Source organism: Thamnophis elegans, chromosome 1, assembly GCF_009769535.1.
Source record: "Thamnophis elegans isolate rThaEle1 chromosome 1, rThaEle1.pri, whole genome shotgun sequence".
NCBI lineage: Eukaryota > Metazoa > Chordata > Lepidosauria > Squamata > Colubridae > Thamnophis > Thamnophis elegans.
Window position 1 is genome coordinate 19,666,253 of NC_045541.1, and position 18,832 is coordinate 19,685,084.

The following is an 18,832-nucleotide window of genomic DNA, read 5'->3' on the forward strand; positions in this document are numbered from 1 at the left end:
TTCACAAGAAATGCTTACCTACAATCTTTAAGCCATATTGCAATCTTTTCATTGGGAATAGCGCCTGCAGGACAGAGGGAGAGCAGCAGAGCAAAACAAATCCAAGGGGAAAAGAGTTAGTTGATGAACACCAATTTTTTTTAAAAGAAAAAACTAGACAGAATCTTAAACTAAGCAACCTGCAATGCAAATCAATCCATGCACATTATTTGGGAGCAGCTGTGATCATTCATAATTTTTCCGGGAGAAGAAAACAGCAAACATGTACAATTTAAGCACCAGCTGTGTAAATCATATATATAAATACCCTCAGGGAGTGAGACCCCTTTAATTCAATTCAACCCAACGCAGAAGGACTCTTACTACTTGATCAATACAGTGCAGTAAGCACAGAAGAGCCCTCTTAGGTAAATATAATTTAACCTATATTTAAAAGCCGGCCAGGACAGAGGTTTGTGGGAAGCAAACCTTCTCCCCAAGGTCAGCATAGCTTACTTTCTCCAAAAAGGAAAAAAAAAAAAAAAAGGAGTTTCTATTGAAGCGGGAACTAGAAATCCTTCCCACCCTGTCCCGGATTTGTCCCGGCAGGAGCAGGCAGAGCCTGGTGTCTGGCATGTGAAAGGCGAACTAAGCCGATTTCCTGAGCTATAAACTTCAGCGGACGTCATCGAACGCCTGACAGAAGCGCCATCCTCGCCTCGCGCATCAGAATGCGGGAAGCGCCGAGTATAAATCTGCGCTTCAAAAAAAGCCTTTCAGGTGTCGACGAGGCTCTTTCTTTTTCTTTTCTTTTTTCCCCTTTCTTTCTTTCTTTCTTTCTCTTTCTTTCTTTCGCACCTCGCTACCCGCGGGGGAGGGCGGAACGAGCGACTCGCTGCGCCCGAAGAGACTGACCTCCTTCCGCCGTCATGGGCAACTTGGCACCGCACAGCTCTTGTTCCGCGGCCAGATCCGCCGGCTCTGGAGACAGGCGCTCGGCCTCCGACGCTTGCCAGGAATCCCTGCTTTTAGCCCAGGCTTTTCTCCTTTGCGCCACACCTTGCCATTCCTCGCCAACCACGGCGGCGGCGGCGGCGGCGCCCACCATCTTCTCCTCTTCCTCCATTGGGGGCTCCTGCTTCTGCTCCCGCTCGCTTGGCCTCCCGACACCGCCGCGGGGTTCCTCGCCGCCGCCGCCTCCTCACGCAAAGCGACCTGGCTCGCCGGCTGCGGACGGGCGGCCGTTCCTCCTCCTCTTGCTGCTGCTGCCGCTGCTGCCAAAAACGCCTCCAACCTGCACGGGGAGGGAGGAAAAAAAAGCAGATCCGGAGGCGGGTGTCTCTCAACCGAGCAGGGCTGCGAGGAAGCGGCAGCTCGGCTTGAATTCCGGCGCAAAAAGCCGACCCTTTCCGAAGTTGCCGGGGCGACCAGAGAAGCAAGCCGGAGGGAGGGAGGGAGGGTGGTGGGTGCCGCCCCAACATCTGCCTAAAAAGCACAGCTGGCAAGAAGAAAGCATCCCGGCCGAGCAATAGCCGCCGCCTCCTCATTTCTCGCCTTGCAATGCCGAAAAAGCCCAACTTTCTCCCCCGCCCCCATTTTGTTCCCCCTCCTTCCAGGGCTGCAGGACAAGTTTTCTCCCCTGCTTACAGCCCGAAGGGGGAGTCAGGAAGGGGGACGAAGCGAAAGCAAGCCAGCGCCCAGGCAAAAACTTAAACCAGGCTAGAGAGGTGCTTGAGAGTGCGCGGACTCCCCATTATAGTTTCCAATTAATCTTGGAGGGAACGGGGGGGTCCTCTCCCCTTGCCTTTATCCTGCCCGCCTTTTGAGTTGACCCGAGTTTGAATACGGCTTCTGCTGCGCGGGGAATGCGCTCTCCCGCCCGCCTGTACCGACAATAGCAGTCGGGTCCCCCCACCCTCTTTCAATCCCGGGCGAAGGAAGCTTTTGACCGGCTTTGAAACTCACGCACGACGCTCGCTTCTCTCCGCCTGTGCAGCGCGATGGCAACGGGACGAGGGCGCCTCTCGCCGACTTCCTCATACTGCGTCTGGCGGGAGGCGAGCATTGCGACGGCCGCGGCGGCTTCTGCTCACGTGACGGGGGAAAAGCAGAGGCAACCCGGGCTGGCCTTGATCGCGCCGCCGGGAGGGGTCGGTGGGTCGGGTGGCCGCTTAGCCGGCGATTGGAGAACCAGCAATAGCGTTTAGACTTTATGTATGTACCGCTACACGGTGCTTTACAGCCGTCTCTAAGCGGTTTGCAGAATCAGCCTAATTGCTCCCAACAATCTGGGTCCTCGTTTTTACCGACCTCGGAAGGATGGAAGGCCCAGTCGACTAGCGAGCGATGGCTCGCCTCAAGAGTTTCAAGGTCGGGGGGAAGGAGGGGAAACGAATAACGGAGAGGTGGGTGGGACGAGAAATCGAGAGACCCTTCCTGGCTTCGTTTCGTGCAGCCTCCCTCTGTCTTGAAGTTAACTTTGTATCGTATTTTTTTATAGTTTTATTGAGATTGCTTTCTTACCATCCCATACACCCATCTTATTTTACAACAATCCTACTTCTTCCTTCCCTTCTTCCTTCCCTCCTTTCTTCTCTCCCTCCTTCCTTCCCTCCTTTCTTCTCCTTCTCTCCTTCCTTTCCTCCTTCCTTCCCTCCTTCCTTCCCTCCTTTCTTCTATCCTTCATTCCCTCCTTCCTTCCCTCCTTCTCTCCTTCCTTCCCTCCTTCCTTCCCTCCTTCCTTCCCTCCTTGCTTCCCTCCTTCCTTTCCTCCTTCCTTTCCCTCCTTCTCTCCTTCCTTTCCTCCTTCCTTTCCTCCTTCCTTCCCTCCTTCTCTCCTTCATTCCCTCCTTCCTTCCCTCCTTGCTTCCCTCCTTCCTTTCCCTCCTTTCTTCTCTCCTTCTCTCCTTTCTTCTCTCCTTCCTTCCTTCCTCCTCTCCTTTCCCTTCTCTCCTTCCCCTCTTCTTCCCTTTCCTCCCCTCTCTCCTACTCTTGCATTCCCTCCATTTCTTCCTCTGCTTTTCCCTCTCTCCTTTTCCTCTCCTTTCTCCCCTCCTTCCTATCTTTCCTTCTACTCCTCCCTCCATCCCCTCTTTCCATTGTTGTGTTTACATATTTTCCTCTTCAGGAAAATGTATCGTATTTATTTACGGTCTGTTTCATTGCTTACCCACCCCGAAATCTCCGTTGACTTAAAATACAATGGCAGAAAAGTTCAGTGGCGAGAAAAATAAAAATAAACACAAATTTAATAACCCACCAAAGGAGCACAGGTTAAGTCTATGCACCAAATGTTTGCCAGAATAATGCTGTTTTTAAAGCTTGGCGGTTTTAGGTGACACGGTATTCTGATACATGGGCCACTAAAATGTGTGGTAAATATTAGCAGTAGCACTTAGACTTATATGATGCTTTCCAGTGCTTTGCAGCCCTCTCTAAGTGGTTTTTACAGGGTCAGCATATTGTCCCCAACAATCTGGGTCCTCATTTTACCGACCTCAGAAGGATGGAAGGCTGAGTCAGCCTTGAGCCTGGTGAGATTTGAACTGCCAAATTATAGGCAGCCGGCAGGCAGCAGAAATAGTCTGCAGTACTGCAGTCTAACCACTACGCCACCATGCCTCATATTAAATGTCTTGACTATTAACGTTCTTGTTTACTTACTGTGCTGTTCATTGTTACCTTCCAGCCTTCTTTCGGGACTTCATTATATTCCAATTCTCCCCTCAAGTTGAAAAAGTTTATGAATGGTGTTGGCAGAAGTTTTTCCCATGACAGTGGCACATAGTACAGGTATTCCTCGACTTACAACAGTTCATTTAGTGACCAAAGTTACAAGGGCAATGAAAAAAGGGACTTAGGACCATTTTTTCAGAGATATAACCTTTGCAGCATCCCCATGATCACATGATTAAAATTCATATGCTTGGCAACTAGTTCATCCTTAAGATCGTTGCTGTGTCTCAGGGTCATGTGATCACTTTTTGCAACCTTCGGACAAGCAAAGTCAATGGGGAAGCCAAGAAAGGTTGTAAAATAAGGAAAAACTCACTTAACAAGTATCTCACTTAACAACAGATATTTTGGGCTCAATTGTGGTCGTAACGTATTGGGTCAGACCTCTCAAGAGCTCTTTTATGGCTATTGGTTCTGGAAAGGACTACAGGTAGGCCTTGCTTAATATCTATACATTCAGCAACCAAAGTTACAACGGACCTGAACAAATGGACTTATGACAGATCTTTGAAGTTCCAGTTGTTGTATTGCTCAAAATCCAGACCTATCCACATTTACAGCCAGCTTTTGACAGCCTACCTACCTTTTGCTGCCAGCTATCCCAGCCCTCCTATTGCTGCTGCACCTATCACACCGCCCACCACTACTGGGGCCTTCTTTCACAAATACCTCAGCGTTCCAGTGTGCAAGAAGGCATGCAAAAGAAGATTCTTGCGGTACAGTAGTGGTGGCAGGGGTAGCTGGCAGCAGCAAGTAGATGGGTGGTTCCACCACAAATCCGCGCTCGACTAAACCGCGTCCGACTAAACCGCGTAGCTGACGACAGGGCAACAACAGCGCAGAGAGAGAAGCACGCTGTAAACCCTAAACCTAAAATTAACCCCTAAACCTAACCCCCCTAAACCTAATCCTAAACCTAACCCTAAACCTAACCTTAAACCTAACCCTTAACCTAACCCTAAACCTAATCCTAACCCTTAACGTAACCCTAAACCTAACCCTTACCCTTAACCTAACCCTAAAGCTAACCCTAAAGCTAACCCTTACCTTAAGTTGAATCGGCTTACTTTCAAAGCGCTATTTAAAGCGCCCTTCTTTCTCCGCGCTAGCTGTTGTCGCCCTGTTGATGACGTCAGCGACGCGGTTTAATCAGGCGCGGCTTAGTCGAGCGCGGTTTTGACGGGTCACGAGATGGGTAGCCCAAAGGGCAGCAGTGAGGTAATAGGGGAAGTTAGAATGGAGACAGTGCCTTATCTTCTTTCAAGAATGGCTTGCATACAGGTGGGTCCTCACCTAATGACTATGTGGAATTCACCTAATGAAACCAACAGAGATTGCCAGAACTGCCTTCATTAAGTGGAGTAGTCTAATTACATTTTGCTTAATATCCACATCTGTCAGTGATGGAATTGCTGATCCCAATTAGGATTGTTAAGTAAAGACTAACTGTACAGCATCATTCGGATAAAGCAGCAGAGCAATGCTATGACCCCTTAGCTTGGGGAGATAGAAATCTGAACATTGAAATTTAACATCTCACCATATCATTGATGTTAAAATTGAAAAGCAAAGAAGCCAGAATCCATCCCTGTTTGAGTTTTGACCATCTTTTTGAGAAACCCTTGTGTCACAATCATGTGAGCACAAGTGACAGTGACAGAGAAAAATGGCCCAGAGTCACCTAGTTGTCCAAGCTGAGGATGGACGTGAACACAGGTCCAGGCCTAGGGAAACCTTAACCACAACAACACATTTACAATTAACATATTTTGAATATTTAGATCCTGATTTTTTTGACAGATTTTTTTATTATTTTTCCCTTCTACAACACCTTACAGTCATTACATCAATATTGTTATGTCATCATACCTGTACATGTATATAATATTTCGCTTCTATATTTACACACTTTATACATAGTTCTATATATATTTATATATATTGTTTTTCGGCTTAATTAATTTTGTTCCTGTTTTGCAGCCATTTGTACCAATTGTTCCAAATTTCATAATATTCCGACTCTTCTTTATCTTTTAATTTCAGTGTTAATTTGTCCATCTCTGCACAATCCTAAGTTTTTTTTATCACTAATTCGTCCGAGGGGGTATTATTTTGTTTCCAGCATATGCTATTCTAGCTGTAGTTAGCAGATGTGTTAATATGTACTTAATTTTCTTTGTATATTTCCCTTTGATTATTCCCAGTAGAAAGATTTCGGGTTTGTATTTTATCTGTTCTCCTGTAATTTCTTGCACCCATTTCCAAATTTTTGCCCAATATTTTTGTGTTTCCGGGCAGGTCCACCATATGTGATAATAGGTCCCTTGTACTTTTTTACACTTCCATTGGAGATTTACAGCAACCAGATTTTAAAATTCCAGCCACAGTATTGTAACACAGTGTTATTGTTTCCATTCCCCCCCCCCACAAGGTAACAGTGACTAAGGCCAAATTGAATGTAATATGGGAGCATGAGCAAGAGTCATATGGAAGCCAGGGGATTCCTCATCAGTCATTCGTCCCACCATTCTCCTCTTCCTGCTCTCTAAATCAGCACCCTTTCCTGCTACTGGATTGAAAAAAACCCTCAGCCAAATGGTGGTTCCTACCATTTCAGTCATTCGTGCCCTGATTACTTCATGACTTGATTCTATCTCTGTCTTGAAGACTGCCTGGAGGTTTCAACTGGACCACAATGCAGAGGTGCAGGCAGTGATGGATATGCCTTGGTGCACCCATGTAATACTTATGAGTGATGTATGTCCTTCCTTTCTCCCTCCATCCCTTCCATGGTTTTCAACTAAACTTGCAAGGTTCTCAACTGTCCAAGAAGTTAATATGAAAATTAGATAATGGAAAGTAGAAGCAATTGGAAGTAAATAACTAGCTTATCAGTGATATATCTAAAACAGAATTCTAAGGCATAATCATACTTTCTAAAGCAAGAAAAATACTCTTTATTTGTTGCTTCCATATCTCCTGAGATTGGAGTAGAGGGAGCTAGGTTATAACTGTAGCAATCAAGTGGAAGCAGGATGGAGAGACACTTGAACTTTTCATTCAATATACATTAGGTCCTGTTGTGATATTAATACTATTTGTCAGATTAATTTACTCCCTTCCTATTGTTCCTCATAACAAAGTTCTGTGAGTTAGGTTGAACCAAGAGATACTGATTGTCCCAATCCAGCCCTTAATATACTCTACAGCTCTGTAGCTATTGGTCAGTTTTTAGTAATAAAAAGTCAAGCTCAAAATCATTATAGCATGGAATGTATGATGAGAGCTGCTGTCTTTGAGCTGAAGGAATTTTGAAATCTTGGCAGGCTCAAAAAATGACTGCCACAAGGAATGAGTATGCATAAAATAACTGATTCCATGGATGCCGCACATCACAAAATATTTTACAAAACAATAAAAACAACAGATAAATGTATGAAACTTAAATATAGTTGAGCAAGAACGTTAATTGTTTTTTTTAACCAATTCCTGATTTCATTTCCCCCTGCTTTTTATCAATCTGCCTTACTCCTCAGTTCATAAGCATGGGCAGAACATTAAAACATACTTGGAATAAGCCAAGAAACCATGTACTATGCATCCTTGTTTATGCAAATAACGATTAAACACATTAGTTTCAATACCATGGTATATTTACTGGCATTTTCTAATTTTACTAGTTCATAAACAAAACATTTTCTGGCATAGAAATGAATCTTACTAAGACATTTTTATAAAATCCCTTTAAACAGCAGCCACATACAGAACAAAAGGATCTTGGTATTAGCTCATGCATTTCTTGTCAGGCAATATGTTGACTTAAACTGTCTGGTTTTTAAATGAAGCTTGTAGCACAGAATATGTGGAAGATTGATCATCACTGTGGTTTAAAAAGAAAACAAAAACTAAAGATCTTAGTTCAAGACTGAATCTGGTGTCTGTATACTTCACTGGATTGGGGCCAACATAGTCAATGAATTCAGTGTGTTTTGCTAATTGAAGTACAAAAAATTCTTTTTCTGAAAAGAAACAATAAGTTCCCTTGGGCCAAGCGATGGCTTTGAAACAATTATTTGCATAAACCAAATACTGAAGTTTAAATAAAGTACATGGAATAAAATAGTAGCCAGCTGACCAACATATCCCCATAAGCTGTGGTCTAGTTTGTCAGACTGTTAAATTAGCACATGTGTTCAAAGAGTTTCAGCTCAACTCTCATAAGACTGAACCTCTCTGGGTACCACATCAACAGCATTTCAAGTTCTTAATTCTGCTCTTGTGGATTATTCAAGTTATTGAATCAAATTCAGCAGTTGACTTATTGCAAGGGCATAGCACAAGTCCACCAAGACAAAGAGACATTATGAAAATTGGATTAACCATTTATTTTCTTTCGTAGGAAGCAGCCTGAAATGAATCTCTACTTGGAAAGCTAATATGTATTTATCTTATTTATGTTGTGTATCTGTATTTAGAAAAGGCTGAAGTAACATGGACTGACAGAGACTGGCTCAAGTCACTCATTGAACTTACCCAGACCCAGCCCAACTCCTTTATCTCTCCGTTTGTTGCCTCTTTCTTCTTCACCTTATCCATTGCTTCCTATTTTTTTAGCCACCTTTCTTATGTGTACTCTCGCTGGTTTGATCTGCTCTGCATCCTTCCCAGCCTCTCACAGTTCCATAAAACAGTTCCTCTACTATAAAAACTGAGTAAGGTTTATAATGGGCCAAAAAATATTTTTCTCAAAAGAAAGGAGTTAAATCCGTTCGTGAATGAAAGCAAACTTTCATTTCTAAATCTGTTCAGCTCTGCAAAGTACCATCCAAGTGTTTGTGGCCATCAGCAAAATATAATATAGATGAAAATTTTTGTGGATTCAGAGGTCATCATCCCCACTTAAAGTCCAGGTTGCTTTGTTTCATTGCGGCATAAAGATCTGCAGCCGAAATATAAGTCTAAAATTTGTTACCTTTCCTCTAGTAGTATGAACATGTAGGCAAAACCGGTTTCATCACATTTTTTCCTATTTATTTGGGTTATTTATTTAGGCAACTTATATGACCAGCCATTATATATATAACTTTGGGCAGCTCTTTGCAGCAATAAAAACAAGAAACTATTTAAACACCACCACCACCCCAAAAAAACCAGTGCCCCGTAACCTAAAACAGCACTCCCCACCAACAATTACTTTGTCTCACTCAATCCCAATGCTTGGGGAAAGAGCCAGCTTTTTAAAGCCTTCCATGAAGTTAGAAGGGTGGAGGCTTTCAATAATTGATTGTTCATATTATAGTCCTTTATTGGATGATATTTTAGAATATTTTAGGCCCAAAGTGAGTAAGACTTCAGGATTACCTATATTATTTCGGAATGCTATAATATGTTGTTCAGCTCCCCTGTTTTCAGTTCTGTAGTTTGACAAAACAAGCCCAGTTTTAGACGTTTAGTGTTATTCTGAAAAAAGGTTATCAGAATTGTGATGAAGCCATGTAAAGAGAAAATACTCGTAGTTGCAGTGGCTAGCTCACCAGAACATAATCGGCATCTAGTCTGTTTAAAAAGAGAGGGAATTGTGAGAGGGGAACAGAAGAGACCAGCGAAAGAAAAGGAAAAAAAATGATAGTAAAGTTTTGTACTACTGATTCATTGGTACAATATGAATTGTACAATATGTAGCCCCACAATCTAAACAGTTGTACTTCTGTCCTGCTAAACATTGTAGGCAAAATAAACCCCTCTCCAAGATAGAAGTTACTTTATGGGGAAGAATAGATGAAGTGATCTAAAATTCTGTCAGGCCTTCAGGGAAGGCCAGGCCAGGTTGCAGACACCAGAAGAAATATAGGAACTCTGTTGATGTAGGGCCTTACATTGTAGGTTATAATGACAGAATCTTGAATGCATGGCAGTGTTTCCCCTTCCTCTCACTGTATCCCAAAAAGAGTAAATGAGTAATCCTGGGAGTTTTTTTCACATGCTCCTTTTTTTTCCAGGCCTAAGTTCATGTTTTACTAATGGTCACTGCCCTTTTCCTCCAATGTAATCTCCATACTCCTATACAAATTCAGTGACATTTAAAATAACAAACTCACAAAGTCACTCGGTGTCGGTGCCATAACTATGTTCAAACCAACAAGCACATACACATAGGTAAAGGTTACTTAATATGAGCAGAACATGATGTTATAAATTATAGCCATAAAAGCAAGGATTTTTCAGTTTTAAAAAACAAAACACTACAAAGAAGCTCTCAAAAATTCTGCAGAATTTGATTGATAAAAGTTCTAAATATTTTATTTAGGCTTCACTAGAAGGCGGAATTGCTGCATACAAGACTATTGCTATGTTATATATTTCATATTGCATATCACATATGGAATATGTAGTATATGATATTATTATATAGACAACAGATCTGCTTTATATTTGATGTCTCCAGGTGTTGGAGAAAGGAGCTTTCACTTTCAACTTCAGCCTGCCAGCCTTCTCAAAAACTCACATAGGTTGGGAAAGTAGATTTTGTTTCAAGAGATAATCATAGGGTCTTGCATGAACTGCCCTCACATTACAAGAAAATTACATTCTACAGTTACAAAAAAGGATGAGCCAGATTTAAGAAGCTTCAGCGACAAACTGCTTTTCTTAGATGAAATATTGCACTCTGCTATAATCAGAGGCAAGAAGTGGTTTTGTTACTTCTAAAGCATTGCAATAAATGGCTTTGAATCTATCATCAATTCTCCATAATCATAATCCTTAATTACCTTCTGCGGAACTGACACTTCATATTTGCTAGCTCATTAACCTTTCTCATCCTATCTCCTGTATATGCCTGCATAGAAAATAAGACGAGCTCAGTAGAAGCAAGACCAATTTTTCTAACAGATACCTTACTTAGTTTTTCCAAGTTTGATTCACTATTATGGTTTACTGAGTAAAAACTATTGTATGTTGCCCAGGGAAATCTAAGACAATGTAAAATATATGAGATGTTATTTTATCTACTTACTGATTTTTCTCCTTCTAAAAGAGCCCATAGCAAATAAATAAACTATTTGTCCCCTGAACTAACTGTTTCTTAGAATCTGATAAGTATGCCCTAAGGCAGAAGTCACCAAGAACTGTGCCATGAGAAAGGTCCACTTTATGGGCACCATGCCTGAATGAGAAGAACCTTATGAAAATCTGGGTGCCATCAGGTTTATGCTTCTAAGAAGTAATCCCTGCCTGGGCTGAGCATTCTGAAAGGATGGATTCAGCAGTTCTGCCTTCAAATGGTTCCAAGGGAATAACTTTTAGTGGTATATGTATAAGAGAGAGGAAGAGAATTGATAGAAGAGATGAATAGACGAATAGAAGGGGGAACGTGTGCATAAGAGTGTGCATGAGAGCCGTGGTAGTGCAGTAATTAGAATGCAGCATTGGAGGCTAATTCTGCTAACTGCCAACAGTTTGATTCTCATCAGTTCAGGTTTGACTCAATCTTCCATCCTTCCGGGGTTAATAAAATGTTCTTGGGGACAATATGCTGACTGGAGGGCTGTAAAGCACTGTGAGGTGGTATATAAGTCTAAATGTTATTGCTGGTTCTATAAATGGATTAATGAAAGTTTGGATCCCAGACCCCACAGAACTACCTCCGTGGCATATAATTCTTGATAGTAAAAATGATGCCTATTTTTAGTTAAGATTACATGGATGGGGCTGTTTCAGTAGGAAAGGAAGGATTGATGTTGATGTACCAAGTGTTGACACATCAGTAAATCAAATATGTTTTATATCATTCTTCATTATATGATTTATGTTCAGGAAAAAGTAATAACCTCTGTAAAAGAGAGAAAACATATATGAGGATAGATAGAGATAACACTAGAGGGATAGAATGATTTTCAGTATGGCTCTTGATTAAAATATTAGATTTTAATCTATTGGGCTATTAGTTCATTGGTCTATAAACATTCTTTTTCGTTCTTTATAGATGCTAATGTTCTATTTTGTTTAATTGATACACACATGTACACATACCAACACATATAAGCACCCGGTGCAAATCATACTGCAACAAATATTTTCCATTTTAGACAGCTGTTGTTTATTATAGCAATAAGAACTGATTCTACTTTTGACATCTGCTAATCATTAAAAATAAAAAAAATGGCAGGTGTCAGCAATATACTTGTCAACAATGTAATGCCAACAATCACCAACTTGGCATTATGAATCAAAATACTGCTGTCCTGAAATCTTTTTTCCCCCACTTGCCAGTAATTGTTTATAGATTAAGTTACAAAGACAAATGACGCAAGTGTCCCCTTTTATTGTTGTTGCTTTAGCTAAAGTTGGATCTAATCCACCTGTAGCTTTTCACAGGCTCTTGTTTTATACAGGCTGCTCTCATCAGCATTTGAAAGAAGCCCATTGAGGTTTTCCATGAAGGACCCCTCTGTGCAGGTTTTCTTTCATAAAGAGGACATTATCCTAAGGCAAAACTTGTCTTCCTAGCCAAGGAAATAAGGAAATCCGGGGCATTTTGTCAGCACCTTCTTATTGACCATTGACTTGTATAAAATGAAGGTGTAGATCAGAGGTGTCAAACTTGATTTCATTGAGGGCCGCATCAGGGTTGTTTTTGAGCGCAGGGAGCCAGGGTGGGGGCATGGCCAGCTCAACATCACTCATATAGGAGTGATGGAGCTTGCGAGGGGGCCGTCACAGGCAAAAACATAGCTCAGGAATCCATTTTCACTGGTAGAGTGCACTCTGCCAGTGAAAATGGACTCCTGAGCTATGTTTTCGCTTGTGACGGCCCCCTCGCAAGCTCCATTTTTGTTGGCAGAGGCACCGCGGGCCGATCCTTCACAGTTTTCAGGGCAGCCCCTTGGGCCAGATCTAAGCACCCTGTGGGTCAGATTTGACCCCTGGGTCTTGAGTTTGACACCCCTAGTGTAGATCCTTAGCTGCAAACTTTTAGGTACTTTAAAAGATTCTTGATAGTCATTTTTCATATGTCAAAAGTGGGAGATGATTAAATATGAGACTGGAAATTAATTGCATCAGCTACAGTGTGCTTAATTTTAATTAATATCTGCACATTAAATCAAATGAAGTTTTTTTTTCTACTTTTTTAAAAAATGGTATGTAACCCTCTACTCAGAAACCTCTGCCAATCCATCTGCCTCTCCATACACTAGTTTACCTGTCTCCATGTACTGATGTACCTATCTTCCTATTCTATTATAAAAAAATAACTAATAAAATCATGTGCAGCTCCACATAAAAAGTTAATAAACTGCTAGTCTCCCCACTTCCATATTTTCAGTGCAGATGAAGAACATACATGCATTCATTTCCCAGGAAACTCTCAAGTGACTGCTGGGGGGGGGGGGAGAATTGGAAATTCATCCATCTTTCCTCCACTGCACTGGAGCAATAAAAGTGAAAACAAAGCATATGGGCCATTTGGAGTTTATGGAGGAAATGGGGAATTGCTTTGTTTTATAATTCAATAGCTCCTGTTAGGCACAAGTAATTAGATCCACATATGAAGAGTTCAAGCTAACTACTTTTATTATATTCTGCCTCTTATACAGGAATCTCCCAAGACAGCTTATCTTCTTTAGGGAACAGATACTGTTCTATGAAACTTTGTGGGAGATGTTCAGTCCTGAATCCCTTATGGCTGCACAATATTGCAAGGCTAATACCCCCATTTCAATCCTCCCTGCCTGACTGGCATATCCCAACAACTCCCATCATGACAATTTATGTGGATCCATAAAGCAATAAAACCAAAGCTAATTAAAACTCTGACATTCATAATATCATTCTCCTAGCAATGTTTAAATACGCTAAAGCCCACCCAAATCTTCAGTGGTGGGTTGATCCCCGAGGAGTGCGGTGGAAATGGGGATTTTGCAGTAACCTTCCCCTGGAGTGGGGTGGAAATGGAGAGTTTACAGTATCCTTCCCCTGGACTGGGAAGGGAATGGGGATTTTGGTGGAAGGAGTGTGTATTGAAAAATATTGTTTCCTAGCCCTCTTTCCCCAAATTTATAAAGAAGGCGATACACAACAATCCTAGATAGGATATATATACGGAACAGGTAGATAGTTCTGGAAATACGTAAATGCCAGGTCATGTAGAACTTGATAGGTAATGACCAGAACTTTGAACCATACTGAGAAGCCTACAGATCAAAGGTGGTATTCAGTCGGTTCTGACTGGTTCTGGCGAACCCGTAGTGGAAATTTTGAGTAGTTTGGAGAACCAGCAAATACCACCTCTGACTGGTCCCTCCCCCGATCTATCTGCTGCCTCTGAGTCCCAGCTGATCAGCGGGGTCTTCTTCTATTGCCCTGCACAGAAGAACGGAGCTGGAAAGCAGGTTAGTAGGGTGGGGAGTTTACAGTATCCTTCCCCGAGGAGTGCGGTGGAAATGGGGATTTTGCAGTAACCTTCCCTTGGAGTGGGGTGGAAATGGAGAGTTTACAGTATCCTTCCCCTGGAGTGGGAAGGGAATGGGGATTTTGCAGTATCGTTCCCCTGCCATGCCCACCAAGCCACACCACACCCACCAAGCCATGCCCACAGAACCAGTGGTAAAAAAAAAATTGAATCCCACCACTGCTACAGATAACCAATGCAGTGCCCACAGTAGTACGTGGTACTAGGAGTAGTCATCCACTGGCAGGAAGCTGATGCATTTTATACAAACTGCAGTTTCCAGGTAGTCTTCAAAGATGACTCCAAGTAGGATGCATTGTGGTAGCCTATCTTAGAAGGGAGAGAATGAGTCACTGTCACCCAACATAAATCTAACAAACAAATAAAAATGACGGTGGGCGGGACAGGACAGAAACCCTTCCATTTGGGTTCTACTTTTTAGAGGTGTTACCAAAAGTTTCCTTTGTGTAGACCTGAGTCTTCTGGTCATGAAGCTCTGCTCCTAAGGAAAGAGAATGTACGTGAGCCACAATCACTATGGAATCCAAAGCTGAAGTCAACACCTGGTTACTGTTTGCAATGACATGCTTTTGAACACAAAGTGCACATGCCAGGTTTGCATAAAACCACAGGCAAGGTGCAGCAACTCCTGTGAGATAAATGGCTCCACTGCTAATTTTCTAGCAGCCACGTACTGGGGCCACCACACCTCCCTAACCTCTCCTTTCCTCCACTTCCCTCATCATGGCCTTAGCTTTCGGATGCTGCTGGTTTGAAGCCAGAAAGTTCAAAACAGCCCTGACTCATCATGCATTATGAATCAGCGGTTTCAAGTGAACAGGCTTGCTTTGACTGTGAACATGGGGCACTAGGAAATGCAGTACGTAGCTGTGGGTGTGAAACTATTCCCTTTGAGGAATTTAACCAAATATTTCCATTTCAGTCTTCACTTGGAAATTCTTTTAGGAACTCCTAAATACGTTTTCTCCAAATTGGGGGGGAGGAGGGGTAAAATGCAGAAATGAATTAGGTTGCATTCCCCCACATTTCTCGACTACCTGAAATATGGGAAGTTTCAAGGGAAAGGCGATCTTCAGTCTCTTCAAGAAATTCAAGGAGGGCATTTTACAAGCAAAGGAGGAAATTGTGGTATTGGTGAGAACCTCCAATGACAACCTTGAAGTAATTTCCTCATGAATTATTCACCCTGGCTTGTAAAAATTTGAAAGAACCTAGTAGCACCTCTTCAGACCAGCCGATTTTATTAAAAGGCAGAAGCTTTTATGAGCTACAGCAGGGGGCGGGCTTCAAATTTTTTAGCAAGGGGTTCTCTGCTCGATTGCTGGGTGGGTGTGGCCATGGTGGGCGTGGCCTAGTTGGCCTCCTGCACCACAGCGGGGAGGGGAGTTTTTGCCTTTCCCAGGCTCTGGAGGCTTTCCATGAGTCTTTGGGAGGGCAAAATGGCCTCCCCAGGCTCCAGAGGCACTCTGGAAGACGGAAACGCAGCTATTTCTGGCCTTCCTGAACTTGTGAGCCTCCACATGTGCCCTGCACTTACCTGCCTCCAAAACGGGCTGCGTGGGGACTCGTGGGAGGGGCAGGGTGGGGTAGGCGGGCCAGCCAGGAGTGGGATTTGGGGGTTCTCTGAACTGCACAGAATCTTAGCTAGAGGTTCTTCCCGAACCCCTGTGAACCTCCAGCAGACCACCCCTGGCTACAGCTCACTTCATCAGATGCATGAAGACCTTCAGTAGAACATCTCCATTACAATTATTGTCAGGCGGTATAACGTTTTATATGTTTTACAGAACTTGAATGGATGAGCATAAAAAACTAATTAGAAAAAAAATTGTAGCAAAAGTTCCTGCAAATACCAAGCTGGCTAAAAAATTAAATATGTAAGATGAAATTATTAAAAATAGAAGTACTTTGCAAAAAAAAAAAAAAAGCAAACATACATATATCTTTTTAATTACCGAACAGAGCAATATAAAGTAACCTTACAAAACAGCACTAAAAGGTAAATAACATTTGTTCCTAGTCAAATTGAATACTGGTCATGTTTAATTATCAGTTTCTAAATAATATATGTTCTGAAACAAAACTGAACAACTTCAAAGATGGCATTGTGTAAAAGTGTAGAATTTTATCTGGTTTATCTTCCTGGAAAAAATGTGGTTGCTAGGAGCCAACACTGATTTGATGGTACATAATCAGTATATCAAGAACTGACTTAGAAATGGAGTTAAATATAAGGGACAAATGAATTCCATCATAAAATTGGCAGTACAGTAGCACTCGGTCCACAGTTTCAATTGTTTTTAAATGGCAGAACAACAGCAGCAGCAATTAAAAAATCTCTCATGGAGAGAATATGTTGTCATCCTCCTTTGAGGAGGGCTACATTTGGTTTGTTAAAAGGTATTAGGCTACAGTTCCTTACAATATTTTGTAATTGCAAAATATTAGCTTGGAGATAACCACGTTGTTTTATATAGTTTTATATTATTTTTTGGGCTTTTTATGCCCCAAATGGGCACATATGTTTATTATATTGTCAAACATCTTACAGTATACTTTAAAATTGGCTTTGAAATTGATGAAACAAGGTTAAACTGCAACAAAATACGATTGACCCTCAACTGTTTTTAAATTAACAGCAAAACCACATCGTTTATTATTTGACTTGCATGATCAAATATACTTTGCCAGTCTTCTAAAAGTTATTGAGGCAGATGCACTCACATTTCTGTACTTTATTTATTTGAAGGATTTGTAGCTTTGCCAAGAAAAACCACAAAATCCACAGCATAACTAAAATACATATATAGTGACATCACCAGGAAAGCCCCAGCACTCAAAACAGTGAATTTTCCCTTTGTTGCTCTTCTAAGGAAGATAAGAGCCGCTGGACCTATCCAAGTTCTTTGTTTTTATATCCATTGTCAGCCCACTCTAGGCATATGAAGACATGCATCTGTTGAGCCATGGTGGCGCAGTGGTTAGAATACAGTATTGCAGGCTAACTCTGCCCACAGCCAGAAGTTCGATCCTAACTGATTGGTTCCAGATTGACTCAGCCTTCCAGCCTTCCAAGGTTGGTAAATAGAAGACCCAGATTGTTGGGGGGCAATGTGCTAACTCTGTAAACAGCTTAGAGAGGGCCATAAAGCACTATAAAGTGATATATAAGTCTAAGTGCTATTGCTGTTACTGTTTACTGATAGTCCTTCTCTAGAAGAATGCAGTAGAATTGATAGGATTGTGTGAATGAATTATAAATGATTGCTCGTGCATGAGATTTTGGACATCTGTTGAATTTGTCTCTCATCCTTTTTTTATCTCCTTCTGATTTAAGTGCTAATAAATATTGAATTTAATGAGGAACTAAATAAACAAGCTGTTACTATTCAGAGGGAGGTCACAATCAAGTAATCAACAATGGCTCCTCCAGACCATCAGTTTTGCAAAGAACAAATGGATAAAGGCTAATTACCACATTTGTATATTATGTAAAAGATTCTTCTGTGAGGTCATACAATTAACAGCAATGTAGCTGAGATCAGATCATTTCCTGAATGGGTGCTCTCTAGGTATATCAGACTTCTGCTAACATACTCAGAAACAGGATGAGTGCTGGCTGGAGGCATCTGGAATTGATGAGTATCACAGCTGGAGGGCAGCTGGATAGGGAAGATTATCTTAGATTACCAGCTGCAATCGTACTTTTGATATTGGATTTGGACCCACTATTAGAAGTTAAGTGCTTTTCACTTTCTTTCTGAATGATAGATGAAGATAATTAAGTTTCCTTTGGACAAAAATAAGGTATTTTATAAGGCTAAATAGCCAGGGAAAAAATGGATCATCAAATAGATCAAGCCACAGTTCTCACCTGAAGTACAAATGACCCAGCTCAAATTATCATATTTTGGACACATAATACAAAGACTGCTGTCTAGAAAAATCTATAATGATGAGAAAGATTAAAGGAAGGAGAAGAGGACAATCAGCAACAAGGTAGATGGACTCCATTGTAACAGTGATGGGTTGCCTCAGTGGAAGAACTGAAGGAACAGGTTAGGGATAGGTTATCCTGGGGGAAATCTATCTGTGTGGGTCACCAGGGTATTGACTTGATAGCAGATAATCAACAAATCAATCATGCTGAAGAGGTTGGTCTAGGACCAGGGAGATCCAAGGTTCAGTCCATTAATGGAAACTCATTTGGAGACTTTTGGCCAATCACTCTTTCAGTCCACCCTGTTTCTCAAGATAGCTATTATGAAAATGAAGGGAGATTCCAACCTAAATGGCTCCTAGTCTCTGGAGTCTGGAGTATAGGCAGAATAATAAGTAATATAACAAAAATAACAGCAGATTTTCTTCTTAAAGCAGATCTCTTAAACCTCATTGTCAAACTACTCCCAACTCTGTCAAAGATTCACTGAACTAAACAGCAGCTGTTTAATCTATGATTTTAAGGCCGGGCTTTAATATTTCACACATAGCCTGAAAGGAAGGACCACTCAATTCAACATGTCTTGCACTAATTCTTTGCACTAATGCGGTTATAAAATCCATTTAATAATGGTACAATATACAGCTCCTTCTTTCTGACTTGGCCAAAGCGTGGTTTGGAAACATTGCTTGGGAGCTTAATTAAAT

At 41.7% G+C, this 18,832-nt stretch overlaps 1 protein-coding gene across 2 annotated transcripts in view; it reads right to left on the reverse strand.

Moving 5' to 3' along the window:
* The window catches only part of ITPRID2 (ITPR interacting domain containing 2), a 74,016-nt gene extending 71,911 nt beyond the window's left edge, over window positions 1-2,105 (reverse strand). The window contains exons 1-3 of one of the 2 annotated variants that reach the window (XM_032216879.1): window positions 1,945-2,105; window positions 895-1,273; window positions 19-64 (exon numbers count right to left, since the gene is read on the reverse strand). In XM_032216879.1, coding sequence (XP_032072770.1) covers window positions 19-64; window positions 895-1,105 — 257 coding nt within the window. In that variant the 5' untranslated portion in view covers window positions 1,106-1,273; window positions 1,945-2,105. Of the gene's footprint in view, window positions 1-18; window positions 65-564; window positions 612-894; window positions 1,274-1,944 lie in introns of those variants that run through there. The other variant, XM_032216888.1, reaches the window with a different exon arrangement.
* Window positions 2,106-18,832: the final 16,727 nt, after the last annotated feature.